Raw genomic sequence first — 25,628 nt, forward strand, 5'->3', positions numbered from 1 at the left:
CCCGGTAGCTATGGAAAGAGGTTGAGTGGCCAAGTTCAGATTGGGAAACACTAGATTACACAAAGTGAAAATGGTTTCTTAAAGGCGGGACTTCCCAGGGTCTTTAATGGGCTTAGCTGCTCAGGAGGAGAAATGGTGGAAGCCTTCCCCCAACTCACCTGAGCAGGCGCAGGGCTGGCCTTCCACAAGACACAGCCCATCACCCGCCGACTCCCCCTTGCTCTGTTCCATGCTGGTGGACTCTCCCAGCTGGGTGGCCTCTAAGCCATGCCCCGAGCCTGGACCGTAGCCCCCAGTTAGAGAAGACCCTGATAACACGAGGAGAGAGCGAGCTGCAGCTGGGAGAGGCAGGGGCTGAGCTCAGGGTCGAGGCGCTTGTTCTGGAACAAGCTGCAATTGGTGCCCTGCTTCCTGCGAGCAGCCCTTGGGGAAAGGAAGAAGCTGGGCGCAGACCTCCGGGGTGGTGCAGCATCTCAGTTGTGTTTTGAGGCTGAGCGCAGCAGGAGGAAGTTGTGAGCAGCTAGGGGCCTCCCCCTCCGCAGCGTCTGCAGCAGCTGGGGTTCCTGGCAGGCCCTGGTGGCCGCTCACTTCCAGCTGGGACGACTCTGGTCTGCCACAGCCCAGGGCCCTCTCTGGTGACTCAGCCCTGGCCACAGGCCCCCAAGCAGGGCCTCTTCCGGCGCAGGGCCCCGGGGTGGTGGGGAGGACGACCATGGCCTGACTTCCAAAGATGGAAGCAGAGAGGTCTACAGGGCAGCCCCAACTCCTGGACCCGTCCTGTCTCCCTCCACCTCAGAAGGGCCGTAAGAGCAGCTGGTCCAGGAAAAAGGATGTTTTATTTTCATAAATACTCCTGCTTTCACTCACACATCAACCCCACTTCGGACCATGGACAGATGGATAGACAGACGTGAGACGCCCACAGGAGGCCCCAGTGGAGGCCAATGAATGAAGGAGACACACTGAGAACTCCAGGAGCCCCGCAGCCTCCCGCTGGGGCCACCCACCTCTGGCATCACCCTTGGGTCCCCACAGCCCCTCTGGGGCCTGATGGCAAAGGCAGACGCCCAGGAGGAGTGGGGGCCAGGTGGGGCTCCCCTGGCTTGGCCCCCTGAGACTTGACCACAGGGCCACTCCGGAAGAAATGCAGAGAGTCAAACCACACACCAGAGAGTGCAAACAGTTAGGGGTGCAGGTGTCACCCCCCCCCAGTCACTGGGTTCCTATGGAGGCGGCCTGAGCTGGTCCCCAGCTCCAGCACGGCCCCGAGTTATGGCTGGGCCTTCCCATAAGGCATAAGAGACAGGCGGGGAAGACCCCAGCCCAGGCTGGGGTCGGAGCGGGGCCTGAGGTCCTGGCCCTTCCCCCACAGCCATGCTTCTTTCCCACGACCCCAAGTTCTTCCAGGGGCCATGCAGGCCCTCCCTGCTCCAGGCTCCTGCTGCTGATGGAGACTCCCAGCAGTGCAGGCCCAGGCCCAGCCTCCTCCTTGGTTCGGCTCAGCAGGGGAGGAGGCAGGGCAGGAGGGCCACAGGGGTGAAGGAGAAGCACCAGGCCTCGGGTAAATGGCCATGGGGAGCAAAGGGTATCTTTGGCCACCACAGCCTCCCGCGCAGGCCGGACAGTGTCCAGTCCCTATGCCCCCTCCTCTCCCCAGCCCCTCTGTTCTAGAGGCTCCCCCAGGTTTCGGGTGGGGGGAACTGGTCCACATCCCCCATCTCGTTGTAGGTCTGGTCGCCCATGGCAAAGGTGAGCTTGTAGCGGAGGCGAACCTTCTCCTGGGGCAGAGACGGCGAAGGCACAGGGGTCAGAGCAGGAGAGGAGGCCCCACCCCAGCACCGCCCCGTCACAGCTGGGCCCCTCACCTTCTGGGGGTTGGCAAGGAGCAGGACCTGCGTGATGGCTGAGGGGTGGACGATGGGGTTAAACGCCGGCAGCTCTGTGCCTGAGGGTGGCTGTAGCTTCACTTTCATGACCTGCAGACGGGGGGCAGGAGGGCACGGCTAGCCCTGGCTGCTCTCCAGACTCTCTGAGCAACCAGGCCCAGCCTGCCGGCTCCCCGCCAGGGGTCCTGGGCTCTGTCCCATGGGTCTCTTCTACCCCGACCGCCCAGCAAGGAGGGGAGATCCTGCGCCCTGCCAGCTGGCTCCCCAACAAGCCCAAATCGCCCTGCCTTGAGAGGACGGAGGCATGCCCTGTCCACCGCCCGTGTCACCTTGGGGACAGCTGACTGGAAAACGATGTTGCGGATGGGCTGGGGGGCAGTGCTCAGCATGGAAACCACCACCACCAGCACGTCGGAGCGCCCAGGCAGCGGGTCACGGGCAAAGTGGAAGAGGACGCGGAAGCCATGCTGGTCATACACGGTCACGGGCAAGATGCTGCCTGCGGGTAGAAGGGTGGGAGGGCGATGGGGCAGCTGCACCACACGCATCCGCCCAGCCCCCACATCCGGCTCACATCAGCCGCTGGCTGCTCTGCTGGGATTGAGCAAAGCCCTTGCTCAGGCCTTGCCTGGACTGCGGGCGGCAGTGCGGTCAGGGGTACAGACTGGCACTCGGAGGCGGCAGGTGAACCTCCAGTCTGATGGTGGAGGCAGCACACCCACCCTGGAGCCGGGTCACAGCCCAGGCTCCCCCAGTGCTGTGTGGCTGCTTCCTGGAATGCCGGAGTGCAGGACTGTGAGTGAGGGTCGTGCTCTTGCCGCGTGGCCATGCTACAGTCACTCCCCCTCTCTGAGCTCAGGGTCCTGCTACTGGTAAGAGAAGGGCGCCTCTACCTACCTCCCGGGGACACAGGGTATGACGTCTTTGGTCACAGGGAGCTCACAGAGAAGGACAATGCTGAGAAGCCAGCAGTCCTCACCTGTCCAGGGCCCGGTGCTGGGCAGTGGTCCCCTATTGCTCCTGGGCAGGAACAGCCCCAGCCTGGGACCTGGATCTTTATCACGGTTCAGTTTTGTATTCTCGGGGAGAACCCAAACCCGTGTCCTGGCCCTTGCCTTCCTGGGGAAGGAGGGTGGGTCCAGCACTAAGAAGTCCTCTTGCCTATGTAACCCTGGAGTTTATAAAACCGTCTGGCAATCACTCTGGGGTAGATGAGGAAACTGAGTCCCAGAAGGGGAGAGCCTTGCTCAGAGTTCGCCACTGAGCCGGCCAGTGGCAGGGCCAGGAGAGCGCTGCTTTCCCACCTGCCCCCCAGAGCTCCTGGACCCGCCCGCAGCCCTACTCACTGGGCTTGATGGACTCCAGGGGCACAGTGACATTGGCCAGGGAGAGCTCAGTCGGCGTGGGCTGCTGCAGAGGCCCAGGGGGCTCTGGGGACACGGTGTGGTGGAGGTTGGTGGCACTGGAGCTGGGGGAGCTGCAGCTGCTGCTCTTATTCTGCAGGTCCCGGAGTGTGAGCCGGGGGGCTGGCTGCTGCTTCTCCCTTATTGGGGGACAGTGTATTAAGAAGTGACTCTTTGGTGGCCAAGAGATCAGGGACATAGGAAAGGCTGGCCTTCTCAGCTCTGTCCCTGACACACGGCTGTCTCTGTGGCCTGGGGTCTCCTCACCTTTAGGACAGGCAACTCTTGTTCTCTCTCCACCCCCTACCCCGCCTGCCCCTCCGGCTGTGCCCTCCCTGTTGCTGGCCCTCTCGGTCTCTGGCCTTTCTCTAGGGGCTGGAATGCCTTGGGGGTGGCCATGTGAGTGGGCACAGGTCCCCTTTCTCTCTCAAACTCCATGTTCTAAGAGATGGGCACTGAGCCTGCCTTGGTCACGTTGTGTCCCCAGAGCCAAGTGCTCAGCACCTGCTGCTCCTGGAACAAACCAGCGATGAGCTTCTCCCTGCTGGGGCTGGGCCAGGGCATGCCCAGGAGAAGCTGCTGGTTTGTGGGAACAGGGAGTGCTCCCAACCCCCTGTGCCAGCCGGAGCACCCTCACCACCGCACTTGCTGGGACTCCGGGGGCAGTGACTGCTGCAGTAGTGTCTTCCCCAAGAGGTCCAGGTCATCCAGACCACTGCTGGCTGGCAGGGACATCTGCACTGGGGACCGGCTGTCCATGGGGGCCTGGGCCGGAGCGGGGGCTGGGGGCTCTGCAGCATCAGATGACTGTGGGCAAAGGATACAGGTGAGTGGGGCTGTCTGAAGGTGTCAGGGTCACCAGGCCCTACCCTGAGGCCCCCTCCCTGCTCTGCAGGTGATGTCTGGGAAAGCAGCCACATAGATGGGCACCACAGACCAGCCCTGTCCATGATGCAGGGTGGCCAGGCCTGGTTAGTTGGAGGTTCTATGTTCCAGGGACCTCAAAGTCACCCTGAAGGGAAAGGAGGAGGGAATGCCCATCTCAACCCCAAAGGTCGGGCCGCAGCACCAAGGCTGAGACCTGGGGGAGATGCAGCTCGAGGCGAGGAGAGGACCGCCTGCTTTCCCCTACCCGGGTGGGTGCCTCCCTCCCCCGGGCCATCCCCTGCCCCAGGCCCTCCAGCACAGAGCCCATCTGTCCCTTCACTGTTCTCCTCAGGCTGCTTGTTCCACCTGCCCTGCCCTGGGACTGGGACAGGCCAGGCTAGTTTCTGGTCCCCTCCTACCTGGAAGCTGTTCCATCCAGTACCATCCAAGCTCGGGCCTGAAAGGGGTGTGGGGTCGCTGAGGCCTGGGGGGAAAGCAGGACAGAGATGAAAGAGCGGGGCTGACCCCGCAGAGGCCAGAGAGCCGGGGGGCAGTGTGTGCTGGCTTGGGGCTCCCTGGCTGCCTCCACCCTTTCTGGGAGGCTCAGCTCAGAGAGGAGAAAGCCACACTTTCAGAGGGAACTAGCAGCAGAGCAGAATTAGAAACCAGAATTAGAAACCTTCTTCCTGGCAAGGCCGCTCAAAAGCCAACACAACCACTGACATCAGGACTTCAGTCTTCACTCATGAGCTGCAGCTGAGAGCTGGGGCTGGGATGCTGGGGAGGGGAAAAGCTTCTCCTCAGCGACCCGGGTGAGCAGGGAGAGGCACTGTGCTGGCTGAGCCGCCGTGTCCCCACATGTATGACACATTGGCCTGGGGCAGACTCTGGAGGTCCTGTTAGCCCTGCATGTGCCAACTAGCCTGACTGGTGCCAAGGAGGGCTGGGGGACCCTAGGGATGGCCTGTGAACTGGCCTGCAGATCGGGAAGCAGCAGGTCACCAGCCAGCCTGACCTCTGCCTGCCCTGGAAAGCCCCAGCCAAGTTCAGTCCAGATTTGACCTAGAAAGACAAGTTATCCTGTTTCTAGCAAATCCTGAATAAGCGAGATCCAAATTTAAATGGTGACAGGCAAAGGCAAGGGTGCCAGGAAGCTGTGACAGGTGGGTCTCTTCTTCTAGAAGCATCTGAGACAAGAGATAACAAAGCTGCAGCTGCTAACATTTATTATGCGCCTGATGTGTAAAATCCTTCAGATGCTGGTCTTGCTTAACCCTCAAGCAACCTTAAAAGACAGGGGTGGCTGGCCAGGCATGGTGGCTCACGCCTGTAATCCTAGCTCTCTGGGAGGCCGAGGCGGGCAGATTGTTTGAGTTCAGGAGTTCGAAACCAGCCTGAGCAAGAGCGAGACCCCGTCTCTACTAAAAATAGAAAGAAATTAATCAGACAACTAAAAATACATAGAAAAAATTAGCCGGGCATGGTGGCACATGCCTGTAGTCCCGGCTACTCGGGAGGCTGAGGCAGGAGGATCGCTTGAGTCCAGGAGTTTGAGGTTGCTGTGAGCTAGGATGACGCCACGGCACTCTAGCCCGGGCAACACAGTGAGACTCTGTCTCAAAAAAAGAAAAAAAAAAAAAGACGGGTGGGGTTCTCAGCCCTCTTTTAGGGACAAGGAAATGGATGCTCAGAGGGGTTAAGTAACCTGCCCAAGGTCACACAGCTGGAAAGTGGCAGAGTCCAGACTTGGGCAGAGGATGGCCTGATTGCCAGAGTTTGAATACAGCTCTGCCACAGCTGTGCCACCTTGGGCTGGTGACTCAGCCTCATATGTAGAATGGAGACAACAGTAGCATCTTTGTTAGAGAATGGCTGAAATAAATTAGATACTTCAGAAGTGCCTGAACAGTGTCCGGAATACCCTCTTTGACAGGATCCCTGTCCCCATCCCTCACCCTTCCTGCCATGAAGACCAGTTAGGACAAGCTCCCTCTGTGGCCCCAGGCTTCCTCACTGCCAGGGCCGGGCTGCATGCTGCCCTGGGGCCTTTGCTCTGATGCCCACACTCTGCCTTCGAGATGAAACCAGAAGGAAGCTGGAGGCTCAGGGCTGTGCTGAAGCAACTCAGGGACAGGAAGTGCAAAGCACACCTCACTTGTCACGCAGAGGCAGCTCTGCCACAGCCACGTGCTGGAGCCAGTGGTCCTGCCATTACCTCCCTACCCACCAACTGGCAGCTGCTGTCCAGTGCCGGCTCTGCGGGCGAAGGTGAGCCTTGGGTGAGCTTTCTTGTCACTAGACCATCCTTCACCTCTCTGTAGGATGGGGTAACGGTCCCCTCTCCCTAGTTACCCGTTGGCTCTGAATGAAGAGGGGAGGGGACAGCTGAGCGGGGCTCATAAGCCAGCCTCTTCGGTAGGGCGCTGGCTCTCGGGTCCACAAAGGGAGTTTACAACCTGGCCCACCTTCCCCTTTCGCCTCTCCCTCCTCCCTCCAAGTCCTTGTTTTCCTTTTCTTGCTTATGGACAACGGGACAGAGCAGCACAGGGGCTCAGAGTATGGCTTCAGAATCAGAGTGCTTAGTAAAGACTCCGGAGCCCTTTCTGTGCAAGTCCCCAAGCCTTTCTAAGCCTCGATTTCCTCATCTGTAAAACGGGACTATTGCCTCCATGGTGGCTTCGAGGACTGCGATGAGAAGCAGTGCAGCCGTGGGCACTGTGTTCAAGCAGGCACTCCCTGAATGCCGGGCAGACCCTGCCCAGGACCCCAAGGACCCCCAGTGCTTCTTCAAGGCCTTCAGGTTTTGTTTTCACTTTAGACTGGCTCAGGAGAAACGGCCTGACTCTTGGCTTCCAAGTTGCAGCTCCCCAATATACCCTTCAGGATTCCCGTGACAGGGCCCCAACACCCGTTGTTACCCTATTCTGCACCTAAGCGTCAGATGGGGCCGCTGCACCCGGGAGAAGCTGGAAACCTGAAAGCACTGGGGCCAGCTGGGACAGCTTTGCTTCTTCCCAGGGGTGAGCCTGGTCCCCTGCTGGGCTCTGGAGCCCCGAGCCTGCCCGCGAGTAACAGCAGGCCTGGCTGTGGGCCGGCGGGGCTCACGCAGGCCTGTGCTCTGGCCTCGGCTTCTCTGGGGCTTCTGGGTGCTGCGGAGCCCGGAGCTCTCCCTCGTTTCCTCTCAGTGGGGGAAGAAATTGCTGCACTTTTGCCTGGACAGCTCCCAATTCTAGGTTCCAACCTGTCGCAGGGAAATCTCCTGGTTTTCCCTCGGGCTGCCAGAGCCTGAGGGTGACTGGCCAGCCTCACCCTTCAACTGTGTGACCTCAAACAAGCTCCTTGACTCCCCTGAGCCTCGGCTTCCCCCGCTGTGAAAGGGTCCTCATGCCCATCCCGTGTCCTCCACGGAGTCACATTTGGAGTATGTGACACTGGTGCTCTGCAAGCTGCAAGGTATGTTGTGGGCGTCACACCCCACCTGCCACTGAGCCCACCCTCCTCTGGGCCTGGCCCCTTCCTCACCCAGAGACATGAGCTCGTCGTCAAGCAGGGAAACTGAGGTGCTGGGCTGCTCAGGGCTCGCCTGCTCGCCAGGGCGGGTGGGCGTGGCCGGGTAGGTGGTGCCGGCAGGAGGGAGATCCAGGCCTGAAAGGTCCAGCAGGGCTGAGGTGCTCCCTGGGGTGGGAAAGAAGCGTCTGGCAAGTCCCAAGCAGAGGACACTGGCTCTTGGAGTCCGCAGAGGTTGCAGGGCAGCAACACCTATCCCCTACCCTTCACATCTGGCTTCCTGCGCCCCTTTCCCCGGCCTCACCAGCCCTTGCCTGGAATCTGCTCACCAGGCCCTTTCTTTGGTACAGGGAGCTATTTCTGTCCAGAATGTCTTTCTTTCTTATCTCTACGTGGCAAACTGCTACCTGCCCTTTAAGGCCCTGCTTACACTCTGCTGCTTTGTGTAGCGCCACACCCGCCTCACAGAGCCAATTGTAACCTCTTCTGTGATCCCCCAGGGCTGTCATTTACCCTTATTAAAGCCAAGTTTTTCTGATAATTAAATCAGCCTGGGGGGTGCCATCTAGCCCCACAGAACAGGTGCCAGATTTGTCAAATGAAAGAAGAGCCTTCCTTCTTCTGCAGACCCTGCCAAATCCCTGGCGCCCTCCCCTCCATCCCACATCCAGACTTCCTCCCCTACAGCTGCAGGCCTGGCACAGACTTCACCCCTAGCTCCCTTCCCGGCCCAAACCAATCTTAAGGGGCCAGGGTCACCCTGCAGTCATCCACCAGCCCTGAGGGGACTCCGCCTGCACTCTCCTGCCACCCTCACCAGGGATGGAGCCGGCTGCAGCATCACCGTTGACCTCCTCGCCCCGCACCAGCTGCTTGTACAGGTTGATCACCTGGGTGAGGTTGTCATTGGCCTGCAGGATCTCCGCTGGAACAGGCAGGAGGGGAGAAGCCAGGCTGGGAATGGGGAGCCTCTGGGCAGTGAGGAGATGAGCACCCCACATCCATCCCAGCCTGTGTATAAGGGGAGGGGCAGGAGAGCACCCCATCTTGGCTACTCAGACTCCAGCCCTCTGCTACCTCCCACCCTCCCCTCGTGCACTCTCTGCCACACGGCTCAGGCTATCCCAGAACACACTGGGCACGCTCCGCCTCCATGCCTCTGTGCCAATTCTGCTGTCTGGCTGCCCCTGGATCTCCTCTTGGCTTCATCCCTTACCACCTTCAGACTCAGGTCCTTACCCAAGAGTCACCTCAGGGTGGCCTTCCCTAACCCCACCCCTGTGCCACCTCATCCCCGCCCTGCTTGCTTTCCTCCATGCCACTTCCCACCCTCTGACAAGGCTACAAGCTCCATGAGGAGGTTTTTGTCAATTTTGATCATGGCCACATCCCCGAGGGCCTAGAACAGTGCCTGGCACCAACGGGGCCCTCACCAGCCTTGCCTCCTCTGGTGCCAGGGCTTAGGGCAATCTGGGCAGAGCCTCTTGGGCGGGGCCCAGGTACCTGGCACGTGGCGGGTGTGCAGGGAGCTCCTGCTGAACAAGGGGAGCAGATGGTCCCCAGCTGCTTCCCAGGCGGAGAGCAAGGAAAAGAACGTGGTACGTGGCCCTGGCCGAAGCCGTCAGGCTCAGCTCTGGAACTGCTCACCTTTACTGGGGCGGGGAGGTGGGGGGATGTCTCGAGGCGCAGGGCCCGCAGTCTACCCTGGCTCTGCTGCTGATCTGCTCTGGGATCTGGGCACATCACTTCCCTCCCTGAGCCCCAGATGAGAAATGGGGACGATTCTCCCGCCTGTGCAGCTTGTGGGCAGTAAATGAGATGCCTGTGAAGGGGCTTGGCCCATGGCCTCTCTCCAGGGCGCTGTCACCCCTGATCTCTCCATCCTCAACGTGGAGAAACCCAAGGTCAGTGCTGGAGAAGGGGCCCCCTGGTGGTGGCCGCTTCCAACTGCAGTTACTGAGTGGGAAATGGGGGAGGTGGGGTGATAAGGCTGGACCTGACCCTAAGTCTGCCGTGGGCTCACCTAAGGCCTCGTCATTGTCCTCTGTGTCGCTTGCCAGTCGGAAGAGTGTGGGCCGCATCCGCTCACAGCGCTGGTACAGTTCCTGGGGGCAGCAGGGTGGCAGGTCAGGGTCGGGGGCTCTGCAGTGGGCAAGGAGTGGGGAATAGGTAGGCGCACCTTCATGAGGTCCTCGCTGCTGCCCGAAGCTGCGCCACCCTGGCTGTGGCCCATCACCATCTCCGTCAGCAGTTTCACATTGTTGTTCACCTCCTCGATGGCATTCACCCGCTTTGAGATCTTCTCCATCCGCTTCTGGTCCTGGGGACACGTTGGCCAATGGCCCGAGAACCTGCATCATGCTCAGGCTGGAGTCAGGCACTGCCCTTGTGACTCTGGGGAGTGTATGCTGGGGGGCCAGGGGAGGGCTGGCTCGTGTGAGATGAGACTCTGGGGTGGGGCTCTTCATGTCCTGCTCAGAGCCCCCCATGCCCAAGACAGGGCACTCTGGTCCAAGAAACCCTCTGCCAACGCTGTGGTCACTTCCTCTTCCTCCTGCCAGTGCCCTCTGGGCCCAGGCCTCTGCACAAGCCCATCAGAATCTCAGGGATGGCCTGGGAATCTGGGTTCCAACACTCTCTCAGGAGCTTCTAACAGACCAGGGCCCTAGACCTACACCTGTGGTTGTAAGTGACTCTTGTCCTCCTTGTGTTTGTCCTTTTTTTTTTTTTTTAAAGAGACAGGGTCTCCCTCTGTCACACCCAGGCTGGAGTACAGTGGCCTGATCATAGTTCACTGTAACCTCAAACGCCTGGGCTCAAGCAGCCCTCCCTCCTCAGCCTTCCAAAGTGCTGAGACTACAGGCGTGAGCCACCATGCCCAACCCCTTGCGTTTGGCTCCTGAGAGGAGGTTCCTGTACTTTACAGTGAAAGGGGACTTCATGGTCACCAAGTATAACCTCGAAATGAGTGCAGTGACCCTCCCAGTGTCTGTCAGTGCCTGGCAGATGGAGGGAGGCCATGTCTTTAAAGGCTGCTGTAGGAAGTGACCCCACCACCCCTCGCTCCCTCCTCTCACTGTGCATGCCCCGCCCCTGCAGAGTGAAAGGTGGGCACATGCTATGCCACCTGACAGAATCATCCTCCTTGAAAGGGGCCACACCTCCCTCCCCTCGGCTGTCAAGAGCGTGCAGCTTGGCCCTTCAAGACAACCCCGGACTTCTGCCCCCTGACCCTCTGGCAGAAACACCACCTTCACATCTGCGCTGGGCATGCCATCTCCAGAGCCTGCTGCAGGAGACCCCAGAGGAGCCCTTGGCACAGTCAGTGTGGGACCCAAGCTTATTCCTGTGCCAACCTGCCCACCAACCAGACTCATCTCCTAGCATGAGTGAGCAGGTAGGTTCTACTGGGCCCACTCATGCTTTTTTTTTTTTGAGACAGTCTCGCTCTGTCACCCAGCCTGAAGTGTAGTGGCATCATCATAGCTCCCTACAGCCTCAAATTCCTGGGCTCAAGCGATCCTCCTACCTCAGCCTCCCAGGTGGCTGGGACTACACGCAAGCACCACCATGCCTGGCTAATTTTTTCTATTTTTAGTAGAGACGGGGTCTCACTCTTGCTCAGGTTGGTCTTGAACTGCTGACTTCAAGTGATCCTGCTGCCTTGGCCTCCCTGAGTGCAAGGATTATAGGTGTGAGCCACTGCACCCAGCCCCACTTAAGCTTTTTAAAAAAGTTTGAAGTGGCTGCTGTCATTAGTGAATTCGGAGATTTCATGCAAAAATCCAGATTTCTGGATCATCTTCAAAGAAAAAAATATCTGACAATCCAGCTAGCTACACTGGGCTGCGGCTGGGGGGCCATCTCAGACACATGAGGCTGGGGGGGGGCTGCCTCCTGCCCCAGGGTGTCTGCTTGGCAGCCCTTGCTCTGGTGGCGGCTGCCACCTGAGTTTATTCTCATGTTGTTAACCCCAAGTCTGAGGAGCATCAAGCTGGAATGTTTTATAGCTTCTCATCTGTGCTATCCACTACTGACCTACAACCTTTTTTGATGACTTACCTTTATTGATACATTTTCAGCAGGCACCCACGTGTTTACTTATACATTAAACATCTACTTCCTCTCTTTACATACACGCATATATACTTATGTGCATATTCTAAAAACACATACCAAGGCCTAATTCATTTGTAATTTTTGTGGAAGAGGCAGCCGGCCTTTCAGAAGTCCATCTGGGCTGCTGGGAAATTCCTCCCTCCGCACGTTGGTCCCCCAGCGTCAGTCAGCTTTCCCTGCTGTGACAGCCCTTCAGCTGTGTCACTGCAGGGCTCCTTGCACACGCAGACACACACAGCCCCCTCGGTGGCCCTGCTCAATATCCCCATACTGCCGCTCCCTGGGCTCCTGGCTCAACTCTTACCTCCTGCACCATCTCTTTGATGAGCTTATTGGCCGCACGGAGGTCCTCGGGGTGGGAGCTCTTGAGCAGGCGGGCCAGCATCTGCGGAGACAGCGGGGTGTGGCTGTGAGGGCAGCACCCCGGCCAGGGGCAGAAGCCTGGGGTCACACTCTGGCTCCCCATTTCCTAGCTGTGGGTTACTTAAGTTACTTAAGTGGGTTACTTAAGTTACCTGAGTTACTTAAGCTCTCTGTGAAATGGTGAGAATTTATTGACACCTGATGGGGTGGCCATAGGACAATCTGAGATCCTTAGCAGTGGCTACCCTCGGGGGCTGGAACTGGGGAGAGGAGCTTTCACTTTTACCTCCTTGTTCTAATCCTAATTTTAATCTTACCGTCTCCTGTACCGCTTAATTTCTTACCCATGAGCACATGCTTCAACAGAAAGCTAATGTATTATCGAAAGGGTCAAAGACATAGACATATAAGCTCTTGATCAACCTATGAAATGCCCTCAAACCAACCCCAGGGACCCCAGACACACTCGTACTATTCCAGTGTTAATTAAATGCAGCAATGCTGTATGGTACATATTAAGCATGTAGTAACTGCTCAATAAACAGAGGCCATGTTCAGCTTGTGCCTCTGCTCCAAAGGCTGAAGACAGGGCAGCCAGGGGCCAGAATCCACTGATCCCCACGTGGGCCCTGGAGTCCCGATCTGTGTCTCCTTGGAGTCTCACCTTGGACTTCTCCTCATCTTCAAAGATCACATTCTTGGGCCGTGGAGGAGGAAGGGGAAAGGTGGCGTCATCTGGAAGCTTGGGGTCAGACTTCACAATCCCTGGGGTAGACAGGTGTCAGGAAGGCTGTCAACAGGTTCCAGGCCCAGGGGCAGGGGATGAGATAGGGATAGGGCGCAGGCAAGGGTAGGATAGAAGGGGGAGGCCAGTCTTCCTCCAACACGCTGGCTCTGCACTCCGGTGGCCCAGGCCTGCTCCTGACCTGCCATGTCAAGTTGCATGGTGGAAGCAGTATGGGCACCCATATTTGAGGCTACTCTCTGTGAGGAAGCTTGACCAAACCCATCTTCTTTTCACCCAAGCTAGCCTCAGGCGGAGCTACGAAAAGGCCCCACTGGCCATAAGGTCTCAAGAAGTTAAAGGACAGACTCATGACCTTGCTAGCCCAGAAACCCCTGAAGCTGTTGAGCCCAGCTCAGGGAGCAGAGGAGGGAGACACTGGTCACACCCACGCTCTGGGCACCTCACCTTGTTTCTTTAGCATCTGGTAGGCCTCCGAGATCTTCACCTCCTCAGGCAGGCCAACAGTCCAGCTGTAGAGCAGCTCCAGGATTTTGTTCTTTACCTTCTCCGATGTCCGCGAGCCCAGGTACTTCAGGGATGCAGGGAAGGGGAGGCCTTTGATGTTGCCTGGCCCCAGCCACTCCAGCTCCAAGCCCAGCCCAACCCTGGCTGCCTCCCCAGCACTCCCTGGGAAGCCCTCTGGCCTACAGGGTCCTCATATCCCCGCCCAACCAGCCTGGTGTAGACTGAGTTCACCTCCTAGCTCTGCTACTCACTAGCCATGTCAGCCCTTTGTGTCTCAGTTTCCCCACCTGTTAAGTGGCACCGTGTGAGGACACAGAACTGACACAGGGAGGCCCAGGGTGTGGCGCCTGCTTGCGGCCAGCTCATGGAAGACTTAACCTTGAGAGCTCAGGAAGAAGGAGCCAGAGGCTCCCAGGCCGACCAGGAAAGGGGCAAGCATGGAACTATGAGGCCCTGGCCCCCACTCATCATCTCCCAGTGGCAAACTGGGCTGGGGGAGTGGCTCTCACACCAGAGTCCACTCCTGAGAGACTGGGGGGCCAGATGGGTCCTTCAGCAGCTCTGGTCACAGGATAAGTCCGAGCAAGGAAGGGCCAAGTGGATGGGCTCTCACCCAAAAAACACCAAAAACTAGCGCTGGGTGTGGTGGTGTGTGCCTGTAGTCCCAGCTGCTTGGGAGGATGGAGTGAGAGGATCACGTGAGCCCAAGAATTCGAGGCTGCAGTGCACTATGATCGCACCTATGAATAGCCACTGCACTCCGGCCCGGGCAACATAGCAAGACCCCATCTCAAAAAAGAACTGTTCATGGCCTATGGTAAGACTCCTCAGGCCACGGGCCGGAAGCCAGAGGCGTGGCCCATATGGAGTTGGCAGACTCCATCACTCAGGTCTGTGGCTTTGGATATAAGACCTAAGGAGGCCACTCTTGTGTTGTAGGGACAAGGAGACCTTCTGCCAGAGATCAGGTAGGGCACTATAGCCAGGGCCACAGGGAGTGATCTCAGGGCCAGAGCAGCTCGTGCTAGGAAAGCCGCTGACCAGCTGTATGTGTCCCAGGAACCATTTCTCCCTATGTACTGAGCAGCTTCACGGCTGCCCTGGTGCCGGTTAGCCTGGACGCGCTCTTCCCCGAAACCCCAAGGAAATATCTGCTTCCGGGAATCAGCTATGAAGGGGACTATGAGCAGAGACCTGTGTTTGTACTGGGTCTGAGGTCTAACAGGGGGCTGAGGTGGCACCCCAGTAGGAAGCCCCAGGAAAAGGGGCAGTGAGTCACTCTACCATCTGAGGGTCCTTTCTCCTCGACCCATGTCCAAAAGAGCAGGTGTGAGCTTGGGCTAGGAGCACCCACCTTAGGAGACACGACCTTGATGAGCTCGTTGAGAAAGCGGAACTTGCCCACCTCGTCGTGGAACCTCTTGCCACAGCTCTTCATGCATGTTTCCAGCACCTGGAGCAGGGAGGTGGGACTGTGAGGGGAACCCCTAGGGAGGATCAGAGGCGGCGGCCTCCCTCCCACATTTTGGCCAGAGCCCAGAAGCACAGGGTGGGCATTTTGAAGGGAGGGAATGACCCATGAGGACAGAAGATTCTGAGGTTCACAGAGGCCCCCTGAAATTGGCCACCATCCCCTGGGGCAGAGTTGGACAACTTACAGTGCCCAGCAATGAGCAATACCCAAGCTGTGGCACTGCCGGAGCCCCTCCATGGCCTGGGCTACAGAGCAGCACTTGTACATTATTTTCTTACTTTTTTTTTTTTTGGAGACAGAGTCTCACTTTGTTGCCCCGGCTAGAGTGCAGTGACAACATTGTAGCTCACTGCAACCTCAAACTTCTGGGCTCGAGCAATCCTCCTGCCTCAGCCTCCCGAGTAGCTGAGACTACAGGTGCTGACCACCACACCCGGCTAATTTTTTCTATTTTTAGAAAATAGAGACTGCAGACAGCGAACCCCTCCTCTTCTGCCGACACAGATGCAAAACCTCAGGCCTGAGCCCAGGAGTCACCCCTCACAGCCCCATGGGAAGGATGGTGCTGTCCTGTGTCCAGAGACCATGGAGGGCAGGGCTGGCTCCTGCAGTACACCCAGCGAGTTCACAAACATGCCGATTCCCAGACACAGCTTCTTCAGGAGTTTGGATTTAGCAGGTCTGGGTGGGGCCCTGATTCAGTACGTTAAACATGCCCCCTGGACATGCATCTGATGTGTGGCTGGAGCGGGGAATCCCTGGACCAGATGACCCTAGGGGGCCACCCCACAACAAGAGCCCTAAGTGCACAGAGGCTGGGGCAGGAGGCCACCCCACTGGCTGCTGTGCAACCCTCAGGGGCTGGCCCAGACCTCCATCCTGGGCCACCATGGCACAACTCCCTTGGGCTCTAAAGAAGAGCCTTATGGAACCCTGAGAACCTCATTCTTGGCCTCCCCTGGTGCCAATCACATGATCAGGGGACAGATGGCACCCTCTCTCCCCTTCTCCTCACCGTCAGGGCCTGGATCGCCTCCCACTCCTGCGGGGACTGGATCTTGTGGGCCAGCAGCCGGGTGGCAAGTGGAGGCCTAGGTGGGAGGAACAACAGAGCCAGAATTGCCGCGGAGCCCCGGTCACTTTAGGGTGGGTCACTATACTAGCCCAGTGGGACGTCAGCCCTCCAAGGCTTCTGCCGGGCACAGGGCATATGCAAAGGCCCAGCTCCCTCTCTGGATTGGATGGGCCTGGGATTGCGGCAGGGCAAGGGCCTTCAAGAGGCATGAGCTCAGCCCCTCGGCTGGCTTTACTAAGAACTATGACATGCCGTGTCCTCAGCCTGCCATTGGGACAAGAATGGAGAGATGACCACAACCTTCGAGGAGCCAGTGTGGGAGCAGAACATGATGATGTGGCACAGAGATGGGCAGACAGTTCCCTGCGAACTCAAAGGACATTCTGCTGGGGGAAGTCAGAGCAGCTTCATGACGGAGTTGGTGACATCATCTACCAGATCATAAAAGACCTGTCACTAGTGACAGTAACGGTTTATAGGTACTGAAGCACTGACGATGCGCGAGGGCCACACGTGCCATTTTCCTGCCTGACCTTCATGAAGTAGACAAGGAAACCCTCCTGACCTCTGAGGTGCACGGCGCCATCGATCCCACTCCACAGCTGAGGAAACTGAGGCTCTGAGGTAATTGATCACTCGCCCAGGTCACTCAGCTAAAGAGGGGACGGGATTCACACCCAAGCAACTTGACTCCAAAACACACACATCCTGCACGGCCTCCCGAGCGCTTGTGCTGACAGCGGTGGCGTGGAGACGGAGCACACAGAGCTGCAGTCACCAAACTTCCGCATCAGCTGGGCAGCCTGCTAAGAATGTCCCCTCCCCGCCTGAGAGTCAAGTCTGCATTTTTGGACGTAACTCAAGAATGTGCATCTTTGACAAGCACTCCAGGTGATCTGATTCTAACACAGGTAGTTCTGGCTCTTCCTTGAGCAAAGGGCCTGCTGGCCTCCTCCCTGCTGGGAACATGCAGTTCTCCCTCTGGGAGGCTCTTCCCGACAAAGCACTGGCTGTGGGTCAGGCAGGCTGGAGTTTGATTAGCTCAGGACTGTTATTTTCTCTCTGAGATCCTGGGGCAAACTGCTGAGTCCCCTGACGCCTTGATTTCTTCCCCTGTAAAATGGATCTGGCAAGGCCCACCTCAGGGTAACACACAAGGGGCACTCGGTACCAGGTGCCCACTATCATCATTAATTTGTGAATGCATTGAGAATGAAAACCGGGTCTCAATCTGCCCGAGGCCAGCGTCTGGAGTGTGCGGGACAGGTGCGCAACGGATCCCGCAGAGTATGTGAGCAAGACAAGGTGGTCACCTACCCCTCAAAGTCCTCGTTGAGCTGCTCACAGAAGCTGTTGATGCTAGCCCAGTTCAGCTCCTTGTTCAGGGGGTTCGTGGCTCTGTCTGTAGGAGGAGATGGGTCAGTGTGGCCTGGCGGAGGGATCCCTGCTCTCCCACTCCCCGCCCTGGCTGTGGTTTGGTCAGTGGGGAAAAAGGTGTGTGACTGAGCACAGGGAGCCCCCCCGCCCCTGCCGCACCTACGACCTCCTGCCCAGACAGCCTGAAGACCTGAGTGCTGACGTTCCGATCCGGTAAATGGACAGATGAGCACATGTCCACTGGCCCCCCGCACAGCTTCCCACCGAGGGGCCTCACTTTGAGAGACTGTGCTCAGGGTCCTTCCGCTCCTCCCCATGCCCCCACCCCTGCAGCTGTACCCCTGTCATGCATGTCTTCTGATTCTGCTCCTCAGAACAGCGTCCCCACAATTCTCACGGGATTTATGCTCAGAGAAGATCCAGCAGTAAGGGAAAAAAGCCATGGTCCCACCCTCAAGGAGCTGTGTAGCTGGGAAGTAGGCCAAAGGAAGCTAGGTTCTCAATAAAGTGTGACAGAGGGAGGCAAAGGAGCCGCAGGAACCCAGAGGAGGGGACTCAGTTCAGCCTGGGGCCAAGGGAGGCTGCCTGGAAGAGTCAACACTCAGGCAGGGACTGGAAGGAGGTAACCAGGCCAGGGAGGGCTTGCCTCTGAGCAGCTCAAGGGCTGCGTGAGGAGAAGAGACATGGATAACAGCACAAGGCAGGGCATGAAGGGCCTCGGTATGAGTGTGGATCGTGCTGGGTTCTGAAAGCCCTTCTCCCCTTAGGAATAGCTCAGGTATCACCTCCTCCAGGCAGTCTTCCCTAACTCTCCACTCCTGCCCAGGCTGGCAGTGCTGAGTCAGTTCTCTCCTCTGCGTCCCCAAGCCTGCTATCCCAGCCACATATGTCCATGCCCATCTCCCCTTGGCAAATGAATGAATGAAAGAGGGGTCAGCTGTGAGCAGGCAGGGTGAGGTTCTGGGGAAGTCTGAATCTAGGATGGGCAGTGGCCAGGAAAGGGCAGACAGTCTACAGGAGAAGGATGATAAACAAGACTCCACGATCCCCAATGTTGGTTAAACAACAGTCAAGTAGATCACAGCCTTACCTGCACCTCCATTTCCCCACTTGTAAAGCTGGAGTGAAATATGGACTGATTTTGGACAATACTTTATGCATGGTAAGGCCACAGGGGTCGCCAGAACTGTGTTTGCACTCCACAGCCTGTCACTAAACTTCCTCTTTTCCCAGTCAAGGCGTGGAAGAGAGACGGATCTGTGGACAGGAGGCTGGGAACCCAGCATGTGGTGTCTGCCCAGTTGGTGCCCGATGCTATGGCAGGAGCCTCAAGCCCTGGGATCACTGTGCCTGGCAGCCGTTCATTCAATTCGTACTTATTCCATAAATATTCTGGGTGCTGGGGCTCTAAGCAGCGAACAAGATAAAATCCCTGCCCTGCAGAAGCTCACGGCCCAGCAAGAGAAACAGTGAATACTCAGATTAACACACACAGAGTACTGCACACTGATGTGAAATGCTCTAAAGGAAAGCAGTGCAGGGAGAAAGTATAGAAAGTGCTAGGCAGGGGGGTGCTCTCTGGCAGGACTCCCAGAGGAGATATGGCTGAGCAGAGATCTGAATCAAATCAAGCATTTCTCTCTGGGTACAAATCTCTGTTCCAGGAGCCCCAAGGACTCTCCAGTCCCTTAGAGAAATGAAGCCCCTGTTGACCACCCGGGAATACTAGGAATATGGCCCCCCACACACACTCTAGGGGTGAGGGTAACTGTTTACGCTGCCTTCCAGTCCTCCAACATGGCCAAAGGGAACACCAGTCTGGAGGTAGAAACAGACTGTCAATGCCCACTCAATGACACCCAGCTGGGGGACCCTAAAACAGGAAGTCCCTTAGAGTGTCAAAGACACATGAGTTGGAGTGAGGGCAGAGACACTGATTCTAGAAACTGCTCTTGAGTCAGAAACCAGCAAGGAGGAAGCACTGGCGTCATGTGACATCAGCATTCTCTCTTGCATCTAACTTAGGCAGGGCCTCTGGGTCCAAGATCTGACTGACCTCCCTGGCCCCTGGCCCCCAGTCCTCTTAACTCTACCTTGGGGAAGTACTTTCCCTCGCAGGCAGCAGGGGAGAACACACAGGGACAGAGGGAGGTGTTTCATGACAGGGTGTCACTCCACCCTGTCACTCCACAGGGGTGACAATATTATAATTTACCTTACCAGAAGCTACTTTTTACCTCCAACCTCTAGAAGGGAACATCTTACAATTTTGCTAAGACCCAAAGGGGAAGAAAAAGAGAAGCCAGTCTCAGCTTCAAAGTATCAGGGTCCAGCCAAACCCAGGTGTTCCAGACTTCTGCCTGTTTGTAGACTCTCTGGACTCTCAGAAAATCCACATTGTTGCTAAACCTGAGATTGTTTTGTATGACCGAGAGCTTAAGTCCTGTAGCCAGTCTGAGATCAGTCAGCCAGGGTCCCGCCCAGCCCCCCAAGTTGCTGCTGAGACCTGGATGCTTGCGGCAGTCCAGAACAGTCAATAGCTGCTGAGTGCCACCTTTCCACCCCTCCGCCTCCACTGGCCAGACTGACTCTGAAACATCCGTGCAAGTAGTCTGGTTCTGTGGACAACTTGCTCAAGACTGGCTTTAAAAGGGCTGGCCATGACCTCAAACCACCCTGCACAGCTAGCTGCCTGTTGTGCCCAGGTTCAAAGGGCTGAGTTGAGGATAGACCCAAAGGCTTCCCCTGGAGGCTCCAGCACAGACAGGGTCCCAATAGGAGTTAAGGCCTTGGGAAAGAGCTGTCACCAGACCAGGGAGAAGCCAGCCACGGCTTTCAGGGGCCTAGTCCAGGAGTGGGGTTGTGAGAGCTGAGGATCATCAGCATTGTGGGTTAGGGAACTCAGGTGGAGGATTTGGAGGCTGGGAAGCCTAAACTGTAGGAAGCTGTGTCTGAGAAGAGACAGGAAAAAGGGGTGCAGAGGCCTCTAGAGGAAGTTCAGCAAGAGCTGGGAAAGGAGTCTTGGACGCAGGTGTAGGGTCGAAAGGCTGGGCAGAGAGTAGTAACAGGAAACTTGGAGTCTGAGACTGGACCCTACTAAGCTTGTAAGATTTGGAGGCTTCTCATTGTGTGGCCAGAGATTAGGGGCGGCGGGAGGGATCAGATGGGCCAGTGGGTCCTCCTTCCTGGACAGGGGAATGAGCAACTCTAAGAGTTGTTGCAGGCTCAAGGAAACCATGCAGGGCCAGAGAGTGGGGGATTCAGGGCCTGAGGAAAGTAGGATCCCTCCCTCCGGGTATGAGATACATCCCTGGGGGTTGCTCGCTTGCTCCTTCTCTGGCACCAAGGGAATGACTTGGGGGGGGTCTTCGGTGGAGCAGTCTGGGCCTCAGGGAGTTGGAGGCTACTGTCTTCGTCACCGGGGTTCTGGGCGCAGCTCACTCCCCCCGGGGGTCGCGGCCCAAAGATCTGAAGGGTGGGCGGCGCCCGCTCCCACTGCGGGGCTGCGCAGCTGGTAGAGTCTTCCTTCACCCCGGGGTCGGAGGAGCAGATTCCGGGAGCCGCCCCTGCCGAGCCAGGGGCGGGGCGTGAGGAGGGGGCGCCTGGTACCCCGCCCTCGCCGGGAAGGGGCCCGCCTCGTGCCCCCGGTTCCGGTTCCGGTCCGGCCCGCGCCCCTCCCGGACACTCACTGATTCGCGCCTCCAGAGTCTCCGGCTCCATCGCGGGCTCCATCCGCCTCGGGCCCCCAGCCTCGGCACCGCCCCCCGCCCCCTGCAGCTCTCGCGGGACCTCTTCGGCACCGCCCTCCGCCGATTAAAGGGGCAACGCCCGCCCCGACGCGCGGGAGCGGCGAACAGGAGCGCTCGGCACCATGGAGACACGAACGAGCTCGCCTAGAGCGTCACCTACTCGCCTACCCCCTCCCCCAAGCGGCGTCTACGACGCTGCTGGAACCCGCCGCCCACCTTCCCCTTCCCGGCGCTCAGACGGGAGAGGAAGCGGGGAGACTGGGGGCTGAGAGCAACACCATGGAAACCCCATGGGACGCTCTAACTCGCTCTGCGTCACGGAGATGCCTATGACCGCTTCCGGAAGAACGCTTGGCGGCCATGTTTCTGAGGGGCTCTAAGGTCACTTCCGGAGCCCTAGGTGGTTTCTTCCGCTTAGAGGCAAACATGGGAGGGTCTGTTAAAAGGGCAATGACGTCCTTTGGCCTCTGTGAAAATGATGACGAAGATTAAGTCAAAGTTTGTTGAGTGTACTTTTCTGTGAAGCATGATAAAAAAAAAAAGGAACAAAAAGTTTGTTGGGTGCTTACCAGGCATTGTTCTAAGCACTCTTTATGCATTAATCTATTTACTCCTTACAACACATCCCTGAGCCTGAGGCCGCGCCTGAACTCCGTGCTGTCTCCTGCGTTCACCCTGCGAACACGTAATGAACTTTTCACATTTGTTCTGTGATGGGCACTGGAGGAGAAGGACACGGCTAGAGACTTATTACACGAGACGGGAAGCCCACGGCGTAGTGGCGACACCGTGACAACACCGCACACTGGGAAGGGTGTGGGGGTGGTCTTTTCAGGGGAGGTTTCACAGGGAAAGTGAGACTGAATCTGGTTGGAAGACAGTCGGATTTCTCCATGTAGAGCTGGTGCAAAAAGACATTAAGAGAGAGAGTTAGATGAGTTCAGGGAATTGAAAGTATTTCAGTACGGCTCCCAGAGGGTGTTCGCGGAAGATGGCCTGGAATTCGGCTGGGCAGGATCACGCAGGTCCCGTGTTTAGCTTCTTTTCCATACGCAATGTTGGCAGTGTCGCGACAAACTGGCTTTTGTTTTAGGGAAGTCCGGGCGACAAGAGTGGGAAGAAGATAGTGGTGGGACCAGACTGAAATCGGGAGGACAGAATGAACAGAATTGCTAACTTCGGCGCCTTTTCTTCTGCGGTTTCTCCCTCCATCAAAGACCTCCCTCACCTGCCTTTTCCACCCCGACCGCCTGATGACGTCATGCTCTGGTGGAGCCCCAGTTCCAGGCTGCTGTGGGTCCATTGCACTCCGTCGTCCCCTGGCGGCGCGCGGAGGAACCGGCCCGTGGCGCCCTCTCCTGTAGCCCCGGGCCTGGGAGGGTTAAAGCGCGACTGAGACCAGGGAATCTGGCGAATCCGGTTCTGCTCAGCTGTCGCCTTGGCGAGTGACTGCCTTTCACCTTGCAGGACCGCAGTGACCTCATCGGGAGATGAGGGGGTGGTTGTGCTGGGTCAGTTTTCCCTGTAAACTCAACCATTCAACAGACCTGGACGCTTTTTCTAAATTCTCTCCAGCAGGCCATTAAGATTATACGGGAAAGTGATATGTATGTTTATTGCAATTCCACGGTAAAAAACATGTACTTACAGGTTTTTTTGTTTGTTTTTTGTATTACTGAAATGAATTATTACTGAAGTAAAACGCACATCGCATTTACTGTAGCATATCCATTATGTCAGGAGTCACTTCTTAAGACAGTATAAATTTCACTTGGGTGCAAATTCTGACTTCACTGCTTTCTAAACTGTATGATCTTGGGCAAATCACTTAGCCTTTCTAGATTTCAGGCTTCTCATCTGAAACATGATTGTGAGAATTCAGTGAAAGTATGTCTGCAAAGTGAATTCCCTGACACAAACTCCCTACCCACCTTCTCTGCTGAACTTTTCTCCTTAGCGCTTATCTCCTCTATATATTTCCTTTTTTCATAGCGTTTTTTCTCTCTCTCTCCCATCAGAATGTGAGCTCCACGAAGGCAAGGAATCTTATTGATTTAGATCACTGATATATCCCCAAGCCCTTAAAACAGTAACTGGCACATAATAGTCCTTCCATAAATATGCATTGAAGCCTGAGCGACATAGTGAGACCCCGTTTCTCCAAAAAATAGAAAAATTATGTGGGCGCTGTGGCATGCACTTGTAGTCCCAGCTACCTGGGAGGCTGAGGCAGGAGGATCACTTGAGCCCAGGAGTTTGAGGTTGCAGTGAGCTACGATGATGCCACTGCACTCTAGCCCAGGCTAAATAAATAAATAAGCATTGAATAAATTAATGTGCCCAACAGTGCACCCCAAGTTGGGCTTGGGGAGGGGTGAGCCAGGCTGTGCTAGTAACAAAGGCTCTAGCCTGTTCCCCGCAGTGACTTCTGGGGAGCAGGGCTTGGCGAAGGAGACTTAGGAGCTGTGACTATGCGGGGGGGTCAGGGTAGGAGGTGTGGTAGGAAGCATCCACACTTGACCTGGGAACCAGGGTTCTAGGTGCCGCTGCTGACCGAGGAGAGAGCAGGTGGCAGAAAGATGGGAGAGCCCTTTAATCATATGCATTCAAGTCCTTACGTAGGTGTGCAGGGGACAGGAAGGGGCCTCATATTTTCTGAATCAGAACTAGGCCGCGTGGTATAAGCAAGATCGTTGCCATGGTTTATGAATTTACACAATAAAAGGCTCACAAAATATTAAAATTCAACTCTGGTTCCTTGTACATTTAATAAATTATCTTTATGGAAAAGAATGACCTTTTAGATGGAAGGAAATATAAATTCAGTGCAAATATAAATGCCTGTGTTGCAGAAAATGATATAATTGGTTGTTTGCAATTACACTTTTCCTAGAAAATCTGGATTGCCTGAAATAATAGGACAGCAAAAATAAGATTTTCTCCAAAGGAAACTGGGCCATTTCGTGGGTGGGTGGGGTGGCCACTAGAGAAATAATAGGCTTGTTCACTGGGCTTTTGCATGTCTTGGGCAACTGGGGGGTAGGTGAGAATCTCCCTGTGACAGTTCATTTCACTGCCCTTGCTCTGATTCCATAATAGAGATCTTTTGCTGCCATTTATTGACTCCTCTGCTGTGAGCCATGACTTTCTCATATATATCGCACCAGTCCTCTGAGGTAGGTATGTCTCCCCATGTTACAGAGGAGGAAACCGAGGGCCACGGGTTACAGAAAACCTTGCCTGAGGCCACAATGGGGAGCTGGGACCAAGTTCTGCTTGATTTCCAAGGTGCCACTGGGTCTACCCTGCGGGTTTTCCGTGAGGTGACCACCTGTGTCACAATCCCCTGGGGAGCTAGTTAAGAATGTAGGCTCAGTGGTGGCTCAAGGCCTGTAATCCTAGCACTCTAGGAGACTGAAGCAGAAGGACTGCTTGAAGCCAGGAGTTGGAGGTTGCAGTGAGCTATGATGCCACCACTGCACTCTAGCCTGGGCAACAGAGCAAGACCATGTCTCAAAAAACCAAAAACCAAAACCAAAAAAAAACCTCTCTTCAAGAGACTCTTGGGGGTGTGCCACCCCCCCCACCCAATGTGCCACCCCAAGTTAGAGAGCCTTGCCTGGTGCTCCGTTCCCCCAGTTGCTCCCAAGCCCTGTTCTGGCTCCCCAAGGACCTTGGATCTTAGATGAGCTCGTCTAGGGTGACGCAGACTCACTGCCAGGTCTGACTACATAGTGTGGACGGTGGTCTCTGCAGCCTAGTGGGAGCCTGGTCCCCGGCCTCCTCTGCCCCAGCTTTTCATAACATCAGCCTTTCCCAACTCTGGGTGCTCAGGTGTAACAGGTGGGGTTGCATTTGCTGGTGACTGAATTGTGTGCCAATTCAGGTGGGGGACAGAGGAGCTGGGGAGTGAACAGTTTGAGTGACCCCCTTTCCCACATTCCCATCCCTTTTCATCCAGTAGGAAGATATGAATGACAAGGGTGTGGACAGAAGTCCATACTGACTCTCACCTCACAGGCCAGAAGGAAACTAGAGACCCTAGATTTCACCAATGGGAAGACAGTATGCAAATATTGCCCCATTGATTGGCTGAGGGATAGAGACTTGCCCTTCATCCCTGTGCTCTGAGACTTAAAGTTACAGTTTAACTTTGAGGTAGTGGTCAGATATGAAAGCAAATAATTATGGAGCACCCATGTTGTGCCAAGTCCTGAGGCAGGTGTGTGTTGGGGGGTGGGATGAGGCAAGGCACTGCCCTGGTAGAATTTACATCCTACTAAACTGATAGGCACTTAAATGAACACTATAATTTCAGATCGGATTGTGCCAGGAAGGCCACCAACCAGGCAGCTGCAAACCCGCAGAGCTGTAGCAAGCCTGTATGGGTTTATTCAAGGTGCTGCGGAGGAGAGCGAGACCAATTATCCTGAGGGGTGAGAGACAGGAGCTGCTTGTGAGCTGGGAACTGAAGAATGAGGAGGCATTTCCTCCCCAGGGGTGGGTGGAGGGAGATGGTTTGTGTTAAATAAAATTTTTTAGGAACCCGGGAAGCA

General features: G+C 56.5%; 1 protein-coding gene across 1 annotated transcript; it reads right to left on the reverse strand.

Moving 5' to 3' along the window:
* Positions 1-817: 817 nt before the first annotated feature.
* On the reverse strand, positions 818-21,465 carry GGA1 (golgi-associated, gamma adaptin ear containing, ARF binding protein 1). The gene is made up of 17 exons (XM_012638027.1): positions 21,013-21,465; positions 17,264-17,348; positions 15,887-15,962; positions 14,752-14,850; positions 13,338-13,461; positions 12,810-12,910; positions 12,087-12,167; positions 9,843-9,983; positions 9,687-9,768; positions 8,481-8,588; positions 7,679-7,831; positions 4,576-4,640; positions 3,927-4,096; positions 3,233-3,429; positions 2,216-2,385; positions 1,866-1,976; positions 818-1,778 (listed from the first exon to the last, which is right to left on the reverse strand). The coding sequence occupies exons 1-17, from the start codon at positions 21,053-21,055 to the stop codon at positions 1,668-1,670; spliced, it is 1,917 nt and encodes a 638-aa protein (XP_012493481.1). The 5' UTR covers positions 21,056-21,465; the 3' UTR covers positions 818-1,667.
* Between the last annotated feature and the right edge of the window lie 4,163 nt (positions 21,466-25,628).

Source organism: Propithecus coquereli, unplaced genomic scaffold, assembly GCF_000956105.1.
Source record: "Propithecus coquereli isolate 6110/MARCELLA unplaced genomic scaffold, Pcoq_1.0 Scaffold126, whole genome shotgun sequence".
Classification (NCBI taxonomy): domain Eukaryota; kingdom Metazoa; phylum Chordata; class Mammalia; order Primates; family Indriidae; genus Propithecus; species Propithecus coquereli.